Here is a 26,727-nt window from a genome sequence, read left to right as displayed (position 1 = left end):
TTACAGTTTTGCGTCGTAAGAGAAAGCGTACGATGACGCCGCCGTCATATACATCAACAATTAGGATGTTTTTTATGCGTCAATCTGCCCAGGTTTCGTAGCAATCGGAGTACATTTTTGACGAAACAGTAATCCTGTAATTCGTTACTTTCTCGTCGTGCTTTTTGTTTAAGAGTCGCTTTGAGCCTTTAAAATTAGCTCCGGTTAGGTACCCTACATGGCTAATTAAACTTTTGCCTTTTCTCTTTACCGATGTACATTTTGGTTTATGTTACACATTTTTTACATATTTTTGTTTATATTCGTGACGACTTTTATTCTTTAATACATTTTCATGAGTGTAGAAAATTTTACATCTAGTGACGTGGCCAAAATTCATTAATTAGGAATGTAACTTTTCGACAAGAAAGAATAATGAGAGGAAAAGAAATGAATGAGTCATAGAACAGAGAAGGTGTAAGGTGACGGGCAGAGTTTTATTTGTGTTAGATTCTCTTTTTGTCAAGATGTGCCTTTTCAGTAATAAGAATAAAAGAAGAACTTACCTTTAAAAACCTGAATATTTTTATTTATTTATGTATTTTTATTGAGAAGGTTCTACACGTACTTTAAATAGTGACATACCAACGTGCATTAATGTTTCCATTGCAATATATTTTGACATAATATAAAAATAATATTTCCTATGACATCGATCTTGCGTCTATTTCGTTTTCAGTTCTAATACGTTTTATTTGATTTTGCGACCTATACTAAATAACATTAATCCAATATATATTTAATCCATATATAAATAACGACACACTTAGAGCCCCGTACTAGGTACTTGGACACATAGCCAACCACATTTTATACCCAAACTCACGACAGAAATAAATGTAGGCCAAACAAATATTTCTCCCGGACCAGGTATCGAACCCGGGACCTCTGTAAGGCAGAGGAGCATGCTATACATTTCAAACACCTTCATAAATCTCCTTAGCCTATAAAACTTTGCCTACGGACACTTTACAGTAACATACGCATTATGTCCAATATGAACCCATTTCGCTCCATTACCAACACCATATTCGGGGTTCCGTATTTGTGTCGGAAAGTTTCGAACAAGCAATAAAACGGCACATAAATCCCGTACGATATAAACCAGCTCATACTGGTTCAAACACGGTTTATTTGTGAAACTTTCGCGTTGTAACGAACAACATTATGTTCACACATTCATCATTCGTCAATAAATAGGAGTATAAAAAAAAAGAAAAGCATCTAATTCAAACTCAGAAGAGTTGTAAAATAGTATCCAGGCTCTATACGACACTCTCATACAAAATCAAAAACATCTACGCTATAATAATCTACTAAATCTAACTAATGACATCAGGCTCTCACTACGAGGAAAAAGGAACCTAAGCACGCGCTCAGAGAAGTAAAAATAACGTTGCCCGCCATAAGCAGTCGTGCGGAGCCGAATGCTCATAAATGAAAGATTTGTATGAACGCTTGTGCCGACGTCGGTACACTCAGCGGTAGGCACTTACCGCGTATCCTTGAGCGAGTGACGGAGACTTTTTTAACGTCAGGAAACGAATACCCTCCGCCCAGAGGAGGCGAAGGGTTATGTCGGACTCCTACCGACTAAAACCTGACTCCGACGGTGATTGGTCCGACTGAGCACCGAACCCCAACTCACTTTTCGGGGAGAGTTCTTATCTCCCCGTCTTGAGAGGCAGACGTGGAATACATACGCCGCCATGTCGACCCACGTTTCGTTACCCACCTATGTCGGCAGCTGGAGAACCATAGCCTCTCCTTCTGCGACCCACTCTCAACGGCGAATCGGGACAGGGGCTGTATCTTCCCTTTCCCTTTCCGCCGCCTCCTTCTGCATCATGACCTCCTCGCAGAATGCCAGAACTGCGTCTCACGGTAGGTTCGCGAGATGCGTGCGTCACACGGTAGGTTACAAAACTTCAGTTTTAACTTAAATTGTTACAAATAAATAAATATTAGACGTCACATACGTCGCGCCGATCCCAAAGTACTCGTAAGTAACTAACACACTTGTGTTATGGAAACAGGGAACAACACGGTACCGCAAGCACCCAGACTCGAGACAATATACAGAAAAGATCAAGGTAAAGGTCAATGTAGACAAACTATGTCTACATTGACCCGGCACGAGATAGGGACTCCATGAGAACCGGTGAGCTAACCACTCGATCACGGAGATCGTTATTTTTACGAAGTAACCGTTTCTTCTATGAAACTAAAACCATGATCTGATGCTACCAAATATTGAACTCCATATGCTAGAACGTTATTTAGAATTATAAAAAGTTATTTTTTTATTTAGTTTGTTGGTATAAGCTACCACTACTATAACTAGGTAGTATCAGACCAACGGGATTCGATCCGGGGCATTACCCAGAACATCACAATCAATTTAGAAAAGTTGGTTTCCGGTATTAGTCGTACCGGAAATCGAACCCGAGACCTCCTCAATCAATGCCCTAATGTAAACCTTTGACCTATCAAGGTCGTCATGAAAAAATGGAAAAAATAATGACTGTTGTATGTCGACCCTGGAAAGATAAAACGTCTGACGTAAATTTGGAAAACATTATAAGAGAGCGACTTAAAGTAATATTTTACGAAAGTAAATCATGACTCAAATTTTTATTTGTTACATGAAAAAGCAGTGTGGAAATGATAAATAAAATTAGTTATTATGAATGATTATAATGATTTTTTTTTATAGCCACGCACTAAGGAAACCCTGTGTCGCGGGTGCCTTGGGCACACACATAGACAACCACTACTTACACCTAGAGAAATAAACCTAGCAATACAATGCAATTATAAAATAAATGAGGAACGTGTAGGAAATCTTTTTTTTTTAAAGACCGGTCTAATTACAGTTTTGTAGACACGGATCTTGATTGTATGAGCTTGCACACTAGAACCTTGTGAAGAGCTGTCTTGCATACAAACTTCATGATGCAAATTACGGATATGTGAAATTTAATAACTCCTATTTAAAAATAAAAAAATCATCGACTAATTTCATTTGTAGAACTTTAAACGTCTGTTCTAAAATTTGCGATTTTGCAGACATGGCCTTATTACACCAGGGATGCGATATTCTCACCTTACTTTCTCGAACTCCTATCGTAAAGCACAAATTACTGAATTGCGAAAAAATATTTGTATATAAAAATATTGCAGGTTGATTTCACATCACATTTCATTCATATTCGCACACTGGCTTTTAGCTATTCTTATTTCAAATTAAAAGCTTTGAAATTTAAAATAAATAGAAAGTTTTGCCATTTCCTGAAAAATCACTCTTTATAAGATACAAGTTACAGAAAGTAAGGCATCGATAATTATGTTACTTTGTTGCGCGACTATAATTCTCATTTAAATTCACACATTCAAAGACATTTTTATTGTTTACGTTTAAAAAGCATTTTCTAAAATATGGAAACTGTATTCTTAACATAATTATTAGATTAATAATAGGTTGTGACCCATTCTGACAAGCATCGAGGTTCAAAGTGGTGTATAAAGGAAACCCAGTTAAGCGCGATAAGACACGGATACAAAGGGTGCCACAGAGCTTTTGGTGTAAAATACATTTAAAACTTCTATATTCTTATACAGGAAAACGCAACATTATGTCGTTATACTATAAAGTATAGATTCGAGCTTACCGTCGTAATCTTTAGACCATAGATTATTTACAGTCGAGTGTGATGTTTGCCTGTTCGTATGTATAAGAAATACGCCTTAAACATTAACTATTATACTATCAATCCACCTACCATAGTATTTCATATACAGTATGGAATAATCAAATAAAGAATCCTTAAATAACTGCTGTTATTTTTGTCTCTCGATTTTATTGTTTATCTTTTTCTAGAAAAACAAATTACACGAGTTACTTAGTCATATTATGGATTACTTATACGATTTGACATATCCCCAAAGCAATAACACTCCAAGACATTCACTCAGAATCCCACAGTCGTGTGATTGATTACGCATGCATCCATCAATATTTCTTATTTCATTGTTATCCTTATAATATTTCACCGGTTGCCCACCGGTTATTCACCACGGGCGATAGGCGCTTGACTGATGTTTCTAATAAATTTACGGTCTATTCTCCCTTCATACCAGAATACAGATGCGTTTATTTACTCAAAAAAGTCTCTGTTTCGAAAAATCGTATCTTTTTCACGCTTAACATCAACAATGCATGCATAAGTTTTCAAGATAAAGAGCCTTAAGAGTTTGTTGATGTAAATGTTAGGTTTACTCGATGATTTTCCAAAGTTATCCATGAAAATAGATTTTTAATAGAAACATTAAATTTATTATAGTTAGAAACATTATGTGAATGAGATTGATTTCACTTATTTCACAGACAAACAAAACCCGTTACGCGCGTCAGCCACGTCATGCTGAAGGCGCTGGTTCAAATCTAGCCAAATCGAAAGAATTTTATTAGTCTTTCGATCTTTCTATTAATAATTATAACAAACTAATGAAGTAATTTCACAAAAAAATCATTAAATACTATGGTAGCGAAACATCGTCATATTTTATAAACATAATATTAAAACCCTTTGATTTACAAATCACATCATTCTGGCCATTTTATGTTTTTACATTTGTAACGAAAATAGCTCAGTGTATTTTAAAAATGGAACACTTTTTCTACTATTTATTCGCAACATAATTTACTCAATTTATTTTTTCTGTTACTCAACTCTCCGCTACATTTCTATTCACAGAATACTCCATCTAGATTTCCTAACTAGGTAACCTAGATAACTTATTCAATATTACTCTACTAATCAGTTGCTATTTTCTCAGGTCTCACAGCGCAGTCCGAAAGTAAGCTAAAGAGTACAAAACTTGGCATGTACTTAGACTTTCTTAGATCAAAATTCCATTAGAAACGGGATTTTCGGGGTTCAAACTGGTAATATGAAGAATTCCAATCCATTCGAATATAGAATGTTTAACTTTTTTTAAAGTACAACCAATGACGTTCAAGTTGGAATACCGTGATTTTTTTAATTATAAACAAAGGAATTGCCAGTTTGTCTCGAAAAGTCGCATTTAAACATAGCCATTAAATTTCCAATCAAATTATTCCAAATTCAAACATATTTTCAAACCTAACCTACCACACTATTTCAAGTAGTTCCAAAATAGACCACTACTTCAACTACCTATTGTAGAACACATAACACCAAATTAGATTTCAATCTACTGCCGTTGGTTGCAAAAAAGTTTGCTAATCTGTACAATATAACGATTTTCATAATAATGTCGACACGTACAACTCTTTTGCAACGAAATGTATTTTAGCTTTACTAAGATTTTAGATAAAACTCTTATTCAAAGACACTAGAACTTTTGGCATGTAAAAGTAGCAATTTGAGATGATCACATCACTTTCACCAAACGTTTGAACCATATTTTTCTTACATATATCAAAAAGTCGTAAAAATGTAGCATGTTGAAAGTAGCGGTTAAAGACCTCACACACACATTTACATTTTGTAGGCGAATTGCCATTCGTCATCTCTACTTCAAAATTTAGTAATATTGTGCGTGAATTTACTAGATTTTTAGCTTTTGAATTAGGTACACATCGAAAGGATTGAAACGTAAGTACCCATGTTTAAAAAAAATATATTTAAGTATTTGATTTTTTTCCAATTGTAATTAAGATTCTCAGAATTTTTAATCTGTTTTATGTTTATTTCAAAACATAATTACTGCAAAACATATTCTTAACCGACTTCAAAAAATGGAGGAGATTCTCAATTCAATTATGATTTTTTTGTATGTATGTTACGCTATGACTCCGGATTTGTGAACCGACTGTGATGATTCTTTTTTTTGGAAAGAGGGCACCTCAGAAGTGGTCCCATTTAATTTTGAAGAAAATATTCCACCTCTAAGGGTGGCAAACTAAGGGATGAATGACTTTTGAGGTCGGTTTTTTAGTACTCTGAGAGTACTGAGATTATTACGCCATATAATTTATTAATCGATTTATCTGGATGTTCAATCCAACACCATCAATCAACAAAAATGACAATATTTGTAACTAAAACATAGTACCACTTACTTCGAATTACATATATTTCTAAATATAATTATGAAGTAGCAGTAGAGCTCCTTATGAAAGAGTTCGTCCAGGGCAGTACTGCCACATTACTTAAATCTGCTACCAAGCAGTAATACCTGCATCACTGCGTTCCGATTTTGAAGGGTAAGGCTGGTGAAATTACACGCACATGGGACTTGTTAACTTTATGTCTTAGGGTGACGGGCGCAATGGCAGTGCCCCTGAGATTTTTGCGATTTAAATCTCTAAGTGGCACTGCAACTGTTACGGACAGGCGCTTACCACTTGTTCGTCCCGTCACTTACATATTTTATGTTGACTCTATACGTATCAACTTACAGAATTTTATTAAAAAAAACCCAAGACATTAAAAGCACTAAAATAAATCTTCCTGAAAGTAGGATCCCAATGGTGAGACGTTTTGTAGAATAAATTAATTAATAGAATGTAATAGATTTATGGTCAATGTCATTAAAGTACCCACGTCGTAGGCTTATAAATTAATTAAAGTCGGAAGATTCCACAGAAAGACATTACATCGAAGTTGTCCTATGCCGCAATTTTCGGTTTTATAACCGTAACTTATGATTGAACTTAATTCTGAACAAAACATGTTTATTGCTTATTGTTCGAGAAGATTTTTGCTGCTTAAGGTTGACTGGAACATTTCGAATAAATTATACGCTTTTATAATCGCTGTTTCAGTTTAGAGCAGTGCATAATAAGATACATACATACTTCGGGACTCACCACACTTATCGAATCAGAATCGGTTTGGGGCCGCAACATGGCAGTATTTATCACATGCAACGTTTGATAAACCTCCCCGTGACATATTTATTTCACTTGTTAAAGACATGTTGCCAGTATTAAAATTTGTTTTTTATTACGAATATTGAATCGGTAAAATACCTCATTAGAGTCATTCGTTCTTTTGTTTATTTGGTAATGAACTATTGTTATACATTTTGATACTATCTTTGTCGTTTAATCACCGCGGCGAAAACGACGAAAGAAAAATATACTTTCAGTTTCCTTTCATCTTGTTTGTCACGGTCAATTTTTACGTTGATAAAATTACTATGCAAAACTATCAAAATATTTTAAAATCAGCTGTCACCTTGCGGACATGTTTGGCACTGCGATATTCTTTTGCAGTCATTTGTCACGGCGATTCCGATGTGACATCAATATGACGTCACGATACTCGCTATGTTAGCTATTGTGATAAAATTTTAAAATGGCGTTTTATCAGTCGAATTGAACAACTAAATATAGATATAATAGCTTTATCGCGGCAGCATGCCACGGGGGCAAGCTTAACCACACTTGTCGCATTACAAGGACACACACAGGCGCCGACAACAACGAGATGATTTGCGATATAACGGCTAATGATAGTTTTTGGTAAAATATAATTTATATTAGTAGAGTAGTATTACGTCAGCAAGGTTTTTCGGAACTTTCAGCATTTCATTCGATTGTTTGCTTATTTTTACTTGCACAAAGTTTTTGGTAGCTCAGTAAACAGTGCAGTAATGTTCATAATTTTAATAAGCTCAAAGAGCTTTTATTACTTGTAGATTCCGTATTTAATTTCTGAGGCAATTGATGTTATAAATCAGGTATTATCGCTGAAGTAGAAACGAACTGGCCATACTTAAAAAGTCACTGACAGTCACGAATTGGATAAATAAAACTATAAATAAAATAAATAAATATTTAATTTCAAGTCGACATTTTATTAAGAAATTATCTTTACGAGCGGACGATGTCCAAGATAATTATATGTATGTTGTATTCGTAATATAAAATACAACGGTAATTGTATGCTGTACAACGGCCTGGAGCAAAAATATAATGCCCATAAATAACTACGTCTACAGGACGAACAAACCACGCTAACGAAAATCCCAAATAAAAGAAACGTAGCAAGTTTTAAAACACTCTACCAGCTTAAAAAGTGGCCTCATATTTTTTTCAACAAAGTAATTCCGTTCCATGCCCAAACTTTGTTATTTGCGAAAATACAAATTGTACTTTGGTTTTTCCTTGATATTAAAGAATAATGGCTCCTCACCGCCTTTATCTTACCATTGGAATCTTTGGGCGTTAACTGAAATTTTCACACCAACGGTTTATTAAGCAAATTCTCTTCTACTAAGCTGAGCCCAAGAAAACTGGCCAATTTTCTACAGAAACTTTGTGAAATACATTCGGGGTTACGTAAAATCATTTCAAATACTAATAACTTAAAGCATCTCTTCCCTCGCATACTACATATTAATCAACTCCTTAGGATAAATAATGATAACCTTTTAACGTTACTTTGCCATACTTAACATTTTATGAACTTACATTAAATTGCAGAACTAACATAAAGGCTATGTAAAGAATAGGACTCGATTTGTACTCAGTTATAAGAGCGCTAGCTACGGTGAGGCAATAGACATTGGTCACAGTGTCCAGCCGGATCGAAGGAATTTTTCTTTGTGTTTGTTCCATATTTTTTGTATCAGTAATAAGAATAGGGTAGTTTGCAAATATTAGGCATAACTGTTTAATGATTACCATCTCAGTCAGCCGTGACCATGGGGCCTGTAAGTACCTGTAACGATCGTAGAACGTTTTCATTCAGAACAAACTATAATAACAAGGAAACGGATTAAATCGGACAGTTACATCACCCCACAAAGATGAAATAATTTTTCTACACTTCTGAATGAGCATATTTCAGGCTTTTTTAAGTCCATTTCTTGGAACACTAAATTGGTTGGTTTCTTGACAAAAACATTCCACTTCTTCGATCAATAAAATAATTTTGAAATAAACAGGAAAACCCAAGTTACATTACACACCGTGACTATAGAACGTCTGAAATTTAATGTTACTGTTTTGCGACACCCTGCATGGAATTTTGTGTGATTTTATGTCAGTGCTCCCGTAAATGAGGTCTGACTTAAGACGCCTTCAAACGGTTTCATGTTAAACTTTCACGATTTTTACACACTATTTGATTTTTTATTTGGGACTTAATCACGTATAAAACATATTTTATTTTATTTACCTCGACGTTTCGGACATATTGCAACGTCCGTGGTCTCGAAGGGACTGAAGAAGCGGGTTTCAGCATCTTCTAGCCGCGCGAATATTTCTAATTACTTCATTATTTATTTGTGCACTAGGGTTCTCAATAGACAGACACACAACACTCTCGACATCCGGCGACCTGTCGGGCGATACTTGATGTCATTTACACTTGCTGATTACTGGATCCCAATACGATGAAAGCTTAAAACCATCTTCTCGGTTGAAATTACGGTGTTTTTTAATTTCAATAGCTTCACGTACGATTCTACTATAGTGATGACGTTCTGTAGAAAGGTTCATGGGATTATGAAGCTCAATCCAGTGGTTTGGTCCTGATTCCAGCAAATGCTCGGCTATTGCAGACTTATTGAGCTGACGGTTCTTAACAGCCGCGATGTGTTTTTTAACTCTTTCCGCTATGTTGCGTTTTGTCTGTCCAATATAGGAACTCCCACAACTGCAATCAATCTTGTAAATGTCCGGAGATTGAAAGGGGATTTCATGCTTAGGTGATCTGACATGTCCCGTGACCTTAAATAACGGCGTAAACACAGTTTTTATAGAGTACTTTTTTAGTACTGTACCGATTTTTTCCGTTATTCCTTTCACGTAAGGCATGAACGCTGGATCACCTAAGAATGTAATCCCCTTTCAATCTCCGGGCGTTTACAAAATTTGATTACAGTTGTGGGAGTTCCTATATTGGACAGACAAAACGCACCATAGCGGAAAGAGTTAAAGAACACATCGCGGCTGTTAGGAACCGTCAGCTCAATAAGTCCGCAATAGCCGAGCATTTGCTGGAATCACGATCAAACCACTGCTGGATTGAGCTTCATAATCCCAAGATCCTTTCTACTGTCATCACTATAGTAGAATCGTACGTGAAGCTATTGAAATTAAAAAACACCGTAATTTCAACCGAGAAGATGGTTTTAAGCTTTCACCGTCATGGGATCTAGTTATCAGCAAGTGTAAAAGACATCAAGTATCGCCCGACAAGTCGCCGGATGTCGTGAGTGTTGTGTGTCTGTCTAGTGAGAACTCAACTGCATAAATAAATAATGAAGATCAAGTGCGGGTACTTAAAAAAAACTCACATGGTTAGAAGATGCTGACACCCGCCTCTTCAGTCCCTTCGAGACCATGGACGTTGCAATATGTCCGAAACATCGAGATAAATAAAATAAAATATGTTTTATACGTGATTAAGTCCCGAATTAAAAATCAAATAAGGTTTCATGTTATTCAAATATCACAAATACATTTTTAATACTTGTTCAGATATTTTCATTTAAAAATAAATTTGACGGTAATACATACTGCAAGCTATTATAACCTATTGGGTTGACCTACCGCAGGGGCCGTGGGTGGGTTCGAATCCTTCTTCGCACCTCTAAATGCTCGGAATAGTTGTACAAAATTTAATTTGAAATTTACCTTGAACTTTTCGGTGAAGAAAAATATCGTGATGAAACCTGCACGTCCCAAACCTGCATGGGACCAGCGCGGCGGACCATGGCGTAAACCCGCGCCTGAAAAGAGACCCGTGCCCAGCAGTGTAACGTATAAAATGGATTGATGATGATTATAATGACATACTGTACATAATCTAAACTTAGTTATCCATTCTGCTTGTTATTTACATCGGTTTCCATTTTTCTCCAAAATAGCAGAACCTTTTTCATGTCATTTTCCGCACATTTTTATACCCGACGTCAAGCTGCAGACTACCTCGGGTCGCTTCCAGAAACATAAAAATTTTACATCTTAACTTTTCTCTTTTTATGTTTGCACTAAAACAGCTTCAGTCACTTCTTTTTACTTGGCATCGACCTCGATGACCTCCATGAATGAAGTAAAGGGACCTCCCTTTACTGCGATCTTTGGTCTTAAAGAGCACTCTATAGAGCGTAGAATCCACTTCAATTGAACGACATCGCTTCATATGACTTTCCCTTTCATCATAATATTACACTTTGAAATCGGCACATCTGTATCAAGATTATCTACTGCCCTATTTACATATTATTTACTAAGCACTAAATTAACCTATTTTCCGTTACCGAGTTTTTTACAACATGAAAACAATTTTTTTTTAATGATCCTATGATGGTGTTTCTCCACTTGAGGGTTGGAATAAAATATGAATTCTAACGTCATTACCGAAAAACGCATCGAAATTAGTTTCGCCGTTTCGTAAATATGCTCAAATCAACTAATTAAATTGCTCATTACTCATTGACACCACACCCGGCTAGAGGGCACAGGTTAAGGGAGTGACACGCCCGGGATTGCCGTTTATAAGTTATAAGTTGCCGGAACTGGCCACTTACATAAACAATATTTAAAAAGTAATTACAACATTTGAAAATGGAACTCATTGGCTGTATAATACAGTTTGTTTCATCTGACCGTCACTTGTTTTTACATAGTGGCGTCATTTTAGAAATTGGTTGTCTACATCACCATGGACTTAACTCGTGAAAATTTTCGTACTCGTAGTATGATTGTCTACGACTTTAAATGTAATTCAACAGCTTAGCGGAGCTTCGCTCGGCTTCAAACTGACTTTGGCGATGAAGCACCATGCAAGACGACTATTTATAGCTGGTTTGCAAAATTCAAACACGGTCGTGTGAATCTCAGTAACGGATTTCGTAATGGTCGCCCGTCCACTGCTGTGAACAACAAAAACTACGATGCTGTGCGCTGTATGATCAAAACAGTCCCACACAATTTGACTGAGGCTCAAAAAACGGATCGCGCCACTTGGTGCAATGCCATGCTTACCAGATTCAACGAAAGGGCGTCAAATTTGGTGTGGGATATAGTAATAGGTGACGAAACATGGATTTAAAGTTACGACCCCAAAACAAAGCAGCAATCGAGCGTATAGGTCTTTCGAGATCAGCCGAAACCAACCAAAGTGGCGCGCTAAGTGCCTCTAAGCGGATGATTGCTTCTTTTTTTTAGCAAAACTGGACACGTAGCTAATATTGCTTTGGAGAATCGTTGTACCGTGAATAGTGATTGATACACGACTATTTGCTTGCCGGAAGTTATTGACAAACTCCGTAAAAATTACCGTAGACATCGTATCATCTTGCACCACGATAATGCCAGTTCTCACACGGCCAGACAGACAAATGAATTTTTGAAAGTGAACAACGTTGACCTTATGAGCCATCCCGCGTACAGTCCCGACCAGGCACCTTGTGACTTTTATTTATTTCCAAAAATTAAAAACCAGTTACGCTATCAACGATTTTTATCACCTGAAGAGGCTATCGAAAAGTATAAAAAATATGTTTCAGAGATTGTCACGGAGGAGTGGCATAAATGTTTTCAAAATTGGTTCATTCCTATGAAAAAGTGCATTAACGCTAACAGAGAATATTTTGAGAAACAATAAATTCATTTCTGACCGTTTATAGTATTTTTTTCTTATTCATTCCGGAAACTCATAGTACGTCTCACGTATTAATAAACTGATCCCTGTTCCATCCCAGATAAAAGTTCTAAGTAAAATTGGCTGCATATTATTCAGTAAATTTTGACTATTTCAACGATGTGAAGTAGCAAAATAAACTTATGAAAATAAATTCTCCCGGTGTTTTTCATCACAGCAAGTAATTTGAATCTTCGGGAGATGAGCGAGAAATTCACTTATGCATTGATATGTGAAACATTGGATATAGTCAATTGATAATGTGGTTTGATGGTATCAGTTTCAACTCTTATTACACACCACGAACGAAGCTAAGCTTAGCTCACGTAGCCGAGGCATCTTTTCATATTTATTTACCACCGCGAGCTAAGCCAACCGAGCTAACTAAACTAACCCAACGATCCGCTAGCTATGTAATATATGACGCCGTTCTGCCTCCCTTCACGCCCAAGCTCCAAGCTAGCTTCGTTCGCGATTTGTCCTGGGCTTTATACATACCACTACCGGGCTTGTTCTAGGAAAAAGGTTTGCGGTATGGCACTATACTGGTTTGATGCGGTTTGGAAAATTAACACGTCTTCGAATAGTTTTGCGATACGTATCAAACATGGAGGGTTCTTGTTTTCCTAGACTGTTAAGGAAAATCAAACTATTGTACGTGATTAAGGCACTCGACATCAGGACTACAGACTGTCCTCGTAACGAAAAAAGGCACAACTTATGCGTACTGTACTGAGGGGTAGCTCTTATGCGTAGCGAGAGGTACTTTTAAGAATATAAAATGGAATAATCTTCAAAATATACTTTATTGTACTTTCACATAATTTCGGCGTTGGGTTACAAATCAATAATGTCAAGATGCTCCATTCTTTTCTCTCACTTCATTTTCAAAGCATTCTATTTACAAATCTATTCACTCAGCCAGTGATTCTACTCATAGAGTAGAGCCTAGACTACATCCCTCTTCCTCACAGCTGAAGGGGTGAATATCCCTAGCTGGTGCTCTACCTATGATAGGCAACTTACATCAGTGATCAGCCTTTACTACAGGCTAGCCACACACTGCTCGGAAACTATCATCTTACCAACAAGTAACCACCGAGGAGGCTATAATAATAATAATAATAATAATAATAACGCACACACTCAACATAGCCCCGCACTAGGGAAACCCTGTGTCGCCGGTACCATGGACACACACATAGACAACCACAAATTACACCCAAACTCACGAGAGAAATAAATGTAGGCCCTACAAATATTTCTCCCGGCCCGGGAATCGAACCCGGGGACCTCTGCGTGGCAGTCCGGTATGGTAACCATTCGGCCACGGAGGTAGTTAAATGCTATGGCTTTAGTCTGCCAAAAACCTATCTAAAAGGACAGACCATGACCACATCCTAATCAAACAAATAAAAATATATAAATGGAATAATCTTCAAAATATACTTTATGTACTTTCACATAATTTCGGCGTTGGGTTACACATCAATAATGTCAAGATGCTCCATTCTTTTCTCTCACTTCATTTTCAAAGCATTCTATTTACAAACCTATTCACTCAGCCAGTGATTCTACTCATAGAGTAGAGCCTAGACTACAGTACTTTATACAGCAGTTGTGCCTTTTATCGTTCTGAGGGCAGAGTATGGATGGTGAGATTTCGGCAAAAACTGCGCCTTTAGTTATTTTGTTCATGTGCAAAATAAAATTAGAATTTCTATTTCAAACAGCTAACTTTGTTAATCATCTTATTTTAAAGAGAAATATTTTCTCCATCCAATCTCGTATAAAGCAGTCGCAAAGATTTCTTCATGTAAATATCTTACAGTAGATATTAAAGTAATATTCTTTCCAATCTTGAGCGTACGACTTTTAAATTATTTTTCCTTAATACATTTCTCGTGAGAGTCTCGACGGCTTTTTTTCATAAAAACAGTAATTAATGTTTTAATGGCATCTGCCGGTTGTAGACGACAATTATATTATGTCATTTAATTGACTAGCTCTGTTTTTACCGACTTCTCGATTATAGTCAAAATAATACGAATTTGAAATTTACGATTGGTAAACATCCGTGATGGCCTTCGTGATCGAGTGGATTGCACACCGGCTTTCATGGTGTCGCCACCTCTGAGGTCCCGTGTTCGATCCCTGGCCAGGTCGATGTAGAAACTAACCTAATTTCCATATTGTTTCGGGTCTGGGTGTTTCTGGTATCGTCGTTGTTTCCGATTTCCATAACAATAGCAATAGTGCAATAAGCAATCTGAAGTGGCAGTGGGCTGGCCATATCTGTCGAAGAACCGATAACCGATGGGGAAAACGAGTTCTAGAGTGGAGACCGCGACGCGGCAAACGTACACTACGCCCTCCGGCCAGGTGGAGTGACGACCTGCGAAAGGTTGCTGGCGGGAAATGGATGCGACAAGCTGAGGACCGAGCGAAATGGCGCGCATTGGGTGAGGCCTATGTCCAGCAGCGGACAGCGATAGGCTGATGATGGTGATGATGACGATGAAGTGCTTTAGCTACTTACTTTGGGATCAGAGTAACGTATGTGATGTTATAATTATTAATACAAAGAGCAAACACTCGGAAAAAATTCCTTCGATCCGGCCGGATTCGAACCGACGTCTTCAACCATACCGTGGCAGACGCTATACCAACTAAGCCACGGAACGATCCAGCGGACCTCACGAATTTTTCTATGTGCTTGTTGTCGCATCTTTGTATTTGGTTTTTCAACGACTTTTTAGTCGTAGCGCCATTTATGAGAAATCTAATATAATATAATAATAACTTGCGCCAGACCACCACGTCAAATACCTGGTCTCAAACATGGGAATTCCCGGTACTATGGCTACCAAAGTAACGAAATTAACTTTGGAGTACTTCCCAGAACACCCAGACCAGAACTTATTTAAAAATTAAATTTCTCCAATTGGTTCTACTGGAAATCAAACCCGGGACCTCCGCATGCAGCACCCATAATATAAACCGTATGGCCACCGAGGTCATCCTGATTAGATTGAAGTATAAAAAAATTGTCAATATTTTGGAAAAAAATCACTTTCCCGCAGCTTTTCAAGCAAAGATGTATAAGGATACCTTATTATTATTAATATTAATTAGAGTGGCTTCATTCGGAGCATATGCAGCCTCTCATCACTGCGACCATCAACTGATCTATTGTGATAACCACTAATTACAGTTCAGAAACAAGGCCGACGACAGCATTGAAGAATTGAAGGACTTTCCTGACTCCGACAGATCTTGCGAGTATGTCCTCTGGTTGTGACACGTGTTTTCCCAGTATGGAGCTTCGTACGCCCATCGGGGGTGGCACTTGGTGAGAATATGAACAGGAGTTTCATCCGCCTCGTGGCAGAATCTACACTCTCTATTCTCTCTCTTCCCAATATTTAAAATGTGCTAAAGGATATTTTTGTCAGACGCACTATAGTTTCAGATTAACTATTGAAGTTTATTCAAACATAAAGCTAACATCAAATCCTAGATATTAAATAATATGTACAAAACTAAAACTTCCTGGAACAAGTTACTTGGCTCTAGTTTCAACTAAGTATGTTGCGTTGGCTACAAGAAAACTTGTGCAATACTTAGTTATTTTAAAATGAAAATCCAACAAGTTAAGTAAAATATTTACCGAGTTGGAGCTAGTTTTTCTGAAACGGGAGTCATTTGCTAAAGCCATTGAAAGGAAATAAAGTTCAACCTTAATACACAGGAAGCAAGATTACTTATATACCATATTATCTTAAATTGAGCTCTGTGGTTTGTGCAATTGCTTACACATTGGAAATCTAAATCATCAAATCATAAATCTAAAAATTATTGAATAGAACCAATGAATTTTCATTAATAATAATAATGATGTAGTAAAACACAATATTCATTAAAATCAATATGATAGTCTTATTATTCTTCGGTATCTTCATCTTAGCGACTCGACAGCTTTATTAAAACTCTATATTTTTATAGCAAATGAACAATTTTTCCGGACTTAAATCGCGTATATTTGTTTTATTTTCAAACGAACAAATTTGTTTGAAAAAACAAATGTACGCGATTTAAATCCGGAAAAATAGTTTCATTTCCTATGTGTAACAATCGCGAAAACCTAAGAACTCTGTATTTTTCACTCTGAAAATAACCGCTGACTTACTAACTAGGCTAAATAATCTTGTGCAAGTTTACCGACTGTGGTACACCTGCCCGTTAAAAGTTCCCGATAGCCGAGTTTTTGCTTAGATTTTTTAAATTTCGAATGCGAATATAAGTATGCCGTACGATCTCTTTGGTGGTTTAGATTTAAGAGGGAGCATGCCAAAAAAGTTTTGACGTTAGCTCCGCCCAAATTTGTGAAACAAATATATGCCTGAAGTTCGCGTGACATGCGACAGGAGATGTCGAATTTTGCGCATTAAAAGTACCAAATTCGTTTTGAGTGGAATAACTCTAAAACTAAAGGGATTAAAAAAAATCCGTACTGACAGTTGTCGATCATGCATAAATATAATTAATTATCTAATTTTTGTCCTAATAACCCGTAGCATTTCGAGGATAAATCGAAAAAATGTTAAAATTAGAGGTCATTTCGTGATTTTTATCTATCAAATAAACTTTATTGTTTTATGTTTTTGATTAATGTCTATGCTTGAATATATCGTGTAGTTACTCATACAATATTTTATTTTTAACTTTAAAGTGGATATACCCCTCTAAAATCAAATCGAAGATTAGAAATTTTTCCTCTGCTCCCTCTTAAGCCATTCGCCATTATAGTGGAAGAATTCGCCAATCACTTAATCAATTCTAAAAGGTTACTGCGTTCCTGTTTTGAAGGGTAAGGATGCTGGTGAAATTACAGGCACATGGGACTTGTCCAATCATGTCTCAGGGTGACGGGCGCAGTGACAGTGCCCCTCAGATGATTTAAAGCTCAGAGTGGCACTGCAATAGTCATGGATAGGCGTATCGCTTAGTACCAGACACAACTTGTTGGTCCCATCGTTGACATCATAAAAAAAAGATTTTTTTTAATTTGTCACGATTGTTACACATAGGAAATGAAACTATTTTTTCGGTAGCGTATATGTTTCTCCAAACAAACCAACTTTTCGGGCCCTTTACAAATCCCATGGTCACGACTGACTAACAATAAATTTATTTTTATTTATTTAATCTTTTTGCACAATACATTAATGTAGAAATATATTCTCGTTTATAGGTAGATAACAAGTATTTCACAAGGCCCTTAAAGGAAACTACTGACTAAATATTATGATATTTAGTTATCCACTTATATTTTCCTTATAATTAAAAATAATCTCATTATTTGCAATAAGATTCATTCAGTACTTTTTTAATTTTTAAATCGCGTTTTCTCAATTTTATCACTATTGAGTAGAGAACTTGGATTTGTTTCAAAACGACATTATCTGAACAAAAAGTAGATTCCACTACATTAAACGCTAAAGTAACAAATAATTGTAACAATTAGCACGTGTTAATAAATTAGTCCATAATTCGTACCCCAGTTCGAGTTACGCCCATTGGAGCTAATTTTTCAGACGCTGGCAATCTCACCCTCTGCAGTTGACGAGATGAATTATTTCTTGCGATCCGAGAACATTTTAGTAACAACACTGATGCGAGTAGGGCAAAGTGCGTAGGTGATTCTTTATCGCTAGGAAAAGAAAAATATCATAGAAAAATAGATAACTTAAAAGTTTCTCAACAAATACTACGTTGAGTATAATTATGTTTGCACAGGTAATATATGTAAAAAGAATTACAATGAAGTATATAACAGATATTTGTAAAGGTATGAAAACCACTAACTAGAATAATCTACTAGGTATTGAACATACCGTATAATATTTATGACAGAAAGAACATCTTTTTGAACGGATGGAAAGTATCGGAATATCTTAAAGTCATTTTTGTGTTTATTATTGACAATATGATACGTAGCATACAATACATATCTGTAATAGGTTTGTGCGGCAAGGTTTTATGTATTTCGACTCATCCGAAGAACAGAGTCCGATGTGATTATATAGCGAGAAGAGAACAAATACGTTACGAGAAGAATTTCGTTATTGCAACTAAAGCCTATGTAAAGGTGTTTTGATCACTTATATATCTTATTTCGTTTCGGAAATATAAAATCGAATAACGGTCGATCTGACATCCACAGCGAAGAAGAACGACCGAAATGTACTATGTCCTGAGAACAAGTAGTCTTGCACATAGATCTTTGTTCTACGGATGAGTCGATTTTTTACTTATTATAGGCGATGTATATTATAAATAAATAAAAAACAGATCTAGTCTATTGACTCTTTTTAACCTAGACTCGATTTTTAACCATCTTCAAAAAAATTAGGAGATTCCCAATTCGTCTGTATTTTTTTGTATGTATGTTACGCGATAACTCCGGATTTGTCAACCGACTTTGATGATTCTTTTTGTTGGAAAGACTGGTACTTCAGTATTGGTCCAATTTAAATTTGAAGAAAATATTCCACCTCTAAGGGTGTCAAACTAGAAATGAAACCGGTTTCGCGCACTTTCTGTTAACCGATTTCAATAAAACTTGGCAATTATTGTAAGTCCGTGAATTTTATAGTAAACTGTACTGATATTTTATTTATTACATTTCTAAATTATAAAGTACAAAACAGTTTAAGAAGAGAAAATATTCAATGGTCACGAAATAAAGTAAATAACAATTTACAACAGCAAAAAAGGTTGTGGTCGTTTAATAAACTAACCACTTCATGCTTCAGATTTGCGAGCAAGCGAGCTAAATTCTTTGTTCAGCTTTTCAAAACCAAACCATCAACTCTCAGCCGAGGTTGAAGTTAGACGTGGCTATGGGCTTTATTGCGACATACTACAAACAATCACCAACCGCAACAGCAGCATAGATTATATTTTTCTCAAACATGCTCGGCAATGTTTGCATTACTTTCAAAAAACGAACACGGCAAGTTTAACGTTTATGGACCATGCGACTTCTTCCCGGCCAAGGCCTGCAAAGTATGTATAAAAATCCATTACTGCCGTCTTCTCTAAACTTTGAAGTCTACCTATTAATAATGAACTATGTAAACAGGCAGAAGAAAAACTCATACAGCCAACTGTCCAGTGTTCTTATGAATTAATTATTTACGATAATTATCAATACCTCTTATGCCTGTACCGCTTACTTAAAAAAAAAAAGAAAAATCATTCGCTCTGGACCTTTTGGAGGAAAAAGTGTCGTTTTTATTTTGACTTTCAATTATTTCGTGAAATCTAGTTTAAAGTGGAATAGGATAGTGCTATTGTGCCTTAAACGAAGATTAAAACGCGAAATTATACGAATCTCGAACTAAAATACCCGTATCGGTCCGTTCTAAAGAATCCCGAGTCAATCCAAGCACGCCGCCTCAAATTGCCTATCCTGTTTGTGGCGGCCATATTTACAGAAACATAATTAAACTTCATGTTTAGGCTGATGGCTTTGCCTAAGCCTTAATAAATTTAAAAAAAAAGAAAGAAAATGGCGGTAACATTTGAACTAAAGTGTTCTACTATAGTTACTTTTTTTTCGTATTTTTGTGTTTTGGTCGCAAAAATTAGTGCTAGTGAGAAGAGCGATAACGAAAATACAACAATAGATACACATTCAAACTCGTCATCAAAAGTTCAGCAGACTAATATTATTAATGTGCCTGGAAAAACAATAACATTTTCTTTTAGCAATTGTCCTAACACGTCAAATATTACTTTTAATATTAATATTTTTTTACTTTTTGTATCATACAACTTCCTCTCTTTAGTCTTTTATTAATTCCTCAAATTGTTTGACAAAAATTTCTTGACTCGTATTAATACAAGGCCTGTCGCTCGTCCTTCGTCGCTTAACTCATACTCGTCCAGCGATCCCTTACTTCCCGGCCTCTGTAATAATGTACTGTAAATGTTACTATAAGCTTAGGCAAATGAGAAAAAAACAGCGACTTTAGCACTAACTCCGGAAAATAAACTTTGTTCCTTTATAAATATTATCAAAGAGACTCAAGGAAGCATTGAGTAAGTTTAGACAAGTTTCTTACAGCATTGAAATAAATCCCTTCCGCGACAAACAGGAATTGAGTTTGTCCTGTTGGAACGGGAAAACTTACACTAGTGTGAGTTTGATTCTTTTCAAATTTGCAATAAGAACATTCGCACGAAAGGTTCATCGAATCCGTGTGAGATTTGTACTGTTTTTAGTATAACTTGCCCTCTGAACTCTTTAAATTGGAACATAGATTTGAATTTCACTTACTATGCAGTTTCTAACAAAGCACCATTATTTTCAAATTCATGCACAGAATGAGATGTGTATTAATAATAATAATTTAATAGCAGTGGCGTTCCTTGTTATTGATTTCTTCCAAGCAGTAACGTGAGCATTACTGCCTTCTGGTTTCGAAGAGTAAGAGTGCTACTGAAATTACAATGCTTATCAACTTATGTCTCAGGTTGACGGGTGCATGGGCTTTACTTCTCTGATATTTGTGATTTAAAAATTTGAGTGGTATGCAACTTCTGTCCCGTTCATCATTAAAATTATTTGACAGGAAAGTGTGCGATGGAATTGCATGATTTAATTCCGCCTTCCCCTTTCCATCATCGGAGGACTAAACACAGGCTGGGGTTCCACCCTATATCTGATTCTCTTCGCACAAATCGTTTCGCTTCCACATTTATATGGCGAACGACTAAGGAGTGGAAGTTCCTGCCTGCAAACTTTTTCCCTTACGCTATAAATTGGGCTTTTTGAGAGTGAATAGGCATTATTTAGGTGTGTACACTACACCGTCGACCTCATTGTCACTTCCATCAGGTGAGATGGAAGTGAAATGCGCACCATTTTATTATTCAAATTACTATTTTCAAAATAAAGGAACACATCAGTAGGATGTTGGTCAATTTGCTACTGTACCAGCAAGTTAGCTAGCTTTTAGCTTTCCTAGTGTATCAATATCTCCAAGAAACATAGAGCCTCACACACGTAAATCCAAGTGCAGTCTCATCAAAATCAAGTGTGCATAATATCTCTATTGATTATATTATCCCTCCGATCCATAGCATTAAAATGACCAATATATCAAAGTGATTTATTATACGAATTGTCCAATAGAAGGCTGACAGTTGAATATGGATCGTCGTGATGTTGCAGATGTTGAAAATAGAAATATTAAATTTGTATTGAATGAATATTCAATTATTTTTTGAGAAATTACTCCACTAGTTTGTTATAATTATTAATACATAGATCGAACACTTAAAAAAAGGAAGAAGGGCTGGTACCTGTAAAGTTACCTAATTGGGTGACGAAATACTTTCATAGTTTTCTCATAGATAGCGCTACGGCAAAAGAATCGTTGAAAACCAAATACAAAGGCCGCAAATACAAGGTCCGCTGGCTGAGTTGGCATAGCGTCCGTACGGTTTGCTAGAAGACGTCAGTTCGAATCCAGCCGGATCGAAAGACTTTTTTCTAAGTGTTAATAACAAAATATCTTTGTATTAATAATTATAACAAAATATAATTGTTTCTATTAATTTTACCAGCTTTATTATGTAGAACACCTGTTATATAAGTATTCATACTAATGCAACCATGTATGTTAAATTTTAACAGGATTTTGTTTGCACTCTATTGTTCTTCAAGACTCTCTGTCTTCCTAAATTAACGTGTGTACTGTTCTTCATAGAAATTCTGGCCTTCATTTGAATTCACTCCCGAGCAGACCGGAATAAGGTAGCGCAAGTTGTAAAAGCGACTAAATTAACCGGATTTGACGAACAGACCAACTTTGTACATTCATCTTTGGCTTGAACTCTGTGTAATTGTCGACTAATGATCTGCATCGGAGTTTGGCCCACTTTCTCTCATGAAATTTGACTTATAGTCTGATTAAGAACTTGAACTATGTTTGACTTGACGACTATACGATTATACGACTATATTTATGACTTTACGATTTACACACATAAACAATCACAAATTATACCGAACTCACGAGAGAAATAAATGTAGGCCATACAAATATTTCTTCCGGTCCGAGAATCGAACCCGGTACCTCTGCGCGGCAGTCCAGCCGTGGTAACCGTTCGGCCACTGAGGCACTTAACAAGTAATCTTACTTTCTGTGTAATAAGGTTGAACTTTATTTCCTTTCAATAGCTCTAGTAAATGATTCCCGTTTCAGAAAAACTAGCTCCAATTCAGTGAATAGTTTACTTAATTTGTTGGATTTCCTTTTTAAAGTAACTAAATATTGCATAAGTATTCTTGTAGCCAAGGCAACATACTTAGTTGAAACTAGAGCCAAATAATTTGTTCAAGGAAGTTTTAATTTTGTGCATATTATATTTCGCAATATGTGGGATTTATTGTTAACTTTTTGCTTCAATGTTTATTCAAACAAAAAGTTCAATAGTTCAAAAGTTTCAATAGTTCATCTGAAACTATAGTGCGTCTGACAAAGATATCCAAATATTGGGCAGAGAAAGAATAGAGAGTGTAGATTCTGCCACGAGACGAATGAAACTCCTGTTCATATTCTCACCAAGTGCTACCCCTGATGGGCGTACGAAGCTTCATACTGGGAAGACACATGCCACAACCAGAGGACATAAAATCTGTCAAAGCCAGGAAAGTCCTTCAGTTCTTCAATGCTCGGCGTGGAGATGGCATGGTAACCATTCGGCCACAGAGGCAGTTTAGTATATTACATTACCACGCATTGAACTAATTGTGAGTAAAGGCAGTGAACGACATTACTTTGTAATGTCTTCGAAGTTTGACGATATAAAGGACTTAAATATTTCTACTAAAAAGTTGCAAGCGGATTTTTATACTCCATAAAAGGAAACCGTCACCCAGTCAAACTTTTATAAAAAGTTTGTAGCGAACAAAAACGCTATAATACTTTAACCCCAAAAACATTCGGGTAAAAACAAAAGCTACCGCGTTACTTGGCATTCCCCTCAACAAACGCAATAAATTGCTCATACGTCACTCGATATACAAACAAATTCAATCCGGATCTTTTAATCCTAAACAGAATTGCTTTTCAAAATAAATTTCTTTCACTTAATTCAGTATGTGGTTTATCAACTAAGTAAGAAATATTGCTTTTGCCCTTTCTTCTTTACAACGAATTATTCTTCGTGTTGGCTTTATTTAAACCTTTTTGTCAAAAAAAAGGAACAAAGTCCTTTGTCTCTGTTTTGATCTCTATTATTTTGGGCAGAACTTTCCGAGTCATAATACCATATTGTGCGCAGTCTGTCCCAGTTCTCAGCGGCAATAATTCTCCAGAGATTAAAACAGGTCTTTGCAATAATGGAACACTAATGAATCATTTAAAACATAATATCTAAGTAACTGTCAGTTATATGCACACATACAGTTTTAGTAGCAGTAGAGCTCCTTGTGAATGAGTTGATCCAAGGAGGTACATGGAACTTGTCAACTTATGTCTCAGAGTGACGGTGATAGTAACAGTGTCCCTCTGATCTAAGCGTTTTAAATCTCTAAGTGGCACGCCAGTGTTATGGTCAGGTGCAAGACTTGTTCATCCGTCATTTGTTGTCTTAAAAAACTCTACTTGCTACGATTACGACACATTTTTTGCACTTCCTCCGTTGTGAGATGTTAAAAAAAAATTTGTTTTTTTTTCTCCACGTTTATTCCTTTCTTAACCAAGCCGATTATATTCTGGCACACAAAATAAATTTTATGTTTTATTCTCTTGAATATTATAGAGAAAACATCACTGGCATTACTCTTCGCCTAATGAGGGTAGGTAATAAAATTCCGGACGTAGCTCGTTATTCATTTACAGGCGAAATTTTCACGGTTTTCTCCACTTCAACGACTTGTTTTTCCGAGGCCTTGGTCTAAAAATTTTCATTGTGAATATACAAAGTATAATTTTACTATCATATTTCCTTTTTAGCTAGGTAAGCCATGTTGACATGTAAAAAAATCCTGAGAATCTTAAATGAAAAGACGCCAATTGACATCCAATTAATATGACCTACCCTACATAAAATTTTGAGAACTATGTTTTTTATGAATGATCTCCCATGATCCTTAAGACGTAGGAATTGGTAGCTTTTACATACAGACTTTATTGCATTAAAGTTACAGTTCAGTTTGTGTCCGCGTCAAACCAGTCAAAGATCAATAACAAAAAAATCCTTCAATCTGACGGGTCGCGAACCTGTGTCCATTTTGCTAATATAGAGCAACTGATCTTCCAACTGAGCTATATAATATTAGGGGTTAAAGTATGAAATTGCCGTTTTATTGCAATAGGTTCTTTGAATTTTCATAGAATCTTCATGGTTTGAGGTTTTCGAATGAAACTTTTTTCAAATGGTTTCTGTGATTTTTTTTTTTTAATTTGAAAAATTTGAATATCGACTTTCAATTGTTTTTGTTATTCAACTTAGACAAGAAAGATGGATACTGCGAAAATTCGAGTGATTTTTGAATACGAGTTCCGACGCGGAACTAACGCGGCAGAAACAGCCCGCAATATCAATGCTGCGTTTGGAGAAAGGTCTACTAATGAACGCACCGTGCGATTTTGGTTTAAACGCTTTCGTGATGGAAATTTCGACTTAAAGAACGAGCCACGAGGAAGACCGCCCACACAGGTGAATAACGTTGAATTAAGAGAGATAGTGGAAGCCGATCCTAGTCAAACTACCCAGGAATTAGCGGCATGGTTTAACGTTACCTTACCCACAATATTGACTCACTTGCGTCAAATCAATAAAATAAAAAAATACGAAAAATGGGTGCCTCATGATTTAACTGATCTGCAGAAAGAAACGCGTGTTGAAACTTGTGTTGCCTTGTTGAACCGGTACAGAAATGAAGGAATATTGGATCGAATTGTAACATGTGATGAAAAGTGGATTCTTTATGATAACCGGAAAAGAAAAATGCAATGGCTGACCCCAGGTCAAATGCCACAACAGTGTCCTAAAGCAAAACTTACCAATAAAAAGGTAATGGTAACTGTTTGGTGGTCTCAGCATGGTGTTATTCACTATAGTTTTCTCCGATCTGGTCAAGCAATAACGGCAGATGTCTATTGTGCCGAACTCCGAACCATGTTGACAAAACCAGCAGTAAAACAGCCCCGACTCATGAATCGATCTTCACCATTATTGCTCCACGACAACGCGAGACCTCACACAGCACGAGAAACCATTTTGACCCTTCAGGAACGGCAGTTAGAAACCATTCGTCATCCTCCGTATTCACCAGACCTTGCTCCAACGGACTACCATTTTTTTTGTGATTTGGACAATTATCTACGTGACAAGAAGTTTTCTTCCCAGGAGGCAGTACAAAATGCTTTCACACAGTTTGTGCAGTCTAGATCGTCGGAGTTCTATCGCAAAGGCATTAATAACCTTCCCATTAGATGGCAGCAATGTATAGATAATAATGGCAACAATTTTGATTAAATAAATTTGTTAAAAATTTAAAAAATAAACAATTTAGATTTTCAGTACAAATCGGCAATTTCATACTTTAACCCCTATTACATTGAGTCAGCAGATCTCACGAATTTCTCTATGCATTTGTTACAGAATTTTGGTTTTTTGTATTCAATGGCTTTTTTACCGTGGAGCCAACAGTGAAAAATCTATGAAAGTTTTTCTTCAATCAACCAGGGACCTTTACAGCTACCAGAGTTTGACAAGAGATGTCGCTTTAAGATTTGCAAGACTGACTTTTAATTAATATTATCACGTTTCAGGGCATTTATTTATTTTTTATTTTTTATGAAATGACTCCACTAATTTGTTATTATTAATATATATTATTAACCATTAATAATAATAATAATGTAGTAAAACATAACATTCTTTAAAATCTATATTATAATCTTAATATTCTTTGGTAGCTTCATCTTAGCGAATCGACAGCTTTACGTAA

The 26,727-nt window shown here is 36.1% G+C and overlaps 1 protein-coding gene across 1 annotated transcript in view; it reads left to right on the top strand.

Annotated features, from left to right (window-relative positions):
- Positions 1-26,727, top strand: part of LOC113229741 (Kv channel-interacting protein 1-like) — a 234,984-nt gene that overhangs the window by 86,344 nt on the left and 121,913 nt on the right. Inside the window, exon 3 of the mRNA XM_026463424.1 lies at positions 4,879-4,899. Coding sequence (XP_026319209.1) covers positions 4,879-4,899 — 21 coding nt within the window. The remainder of the gene's footprint in view (positions 1-4,878; positions 4,900-26,727) is intronic.

Source organism: Hyposmocoma kahamanoa, unplaced genomic scaffold (assembly GCF_003589595.1).
Source record: "Hyposmocoma kahamanoa isolate Upper Pololo Valley unplaced genomic scaffold, ASM358959v1 62, whole genome shotgun sequence".
In the NCBI taxonomy this organism is placed as follows: Eukaryota; Metazoa; Arthropoda; class Insecta; order Lepidoptera; family Cosmopterigidae; genus Hyposmocoma; species Hyposmocoma kahamanoa.
Note: the sequence above shows the minus strand (reverse complement) of the source record. Positions and strands in the feature narration are given on the sequence as shown.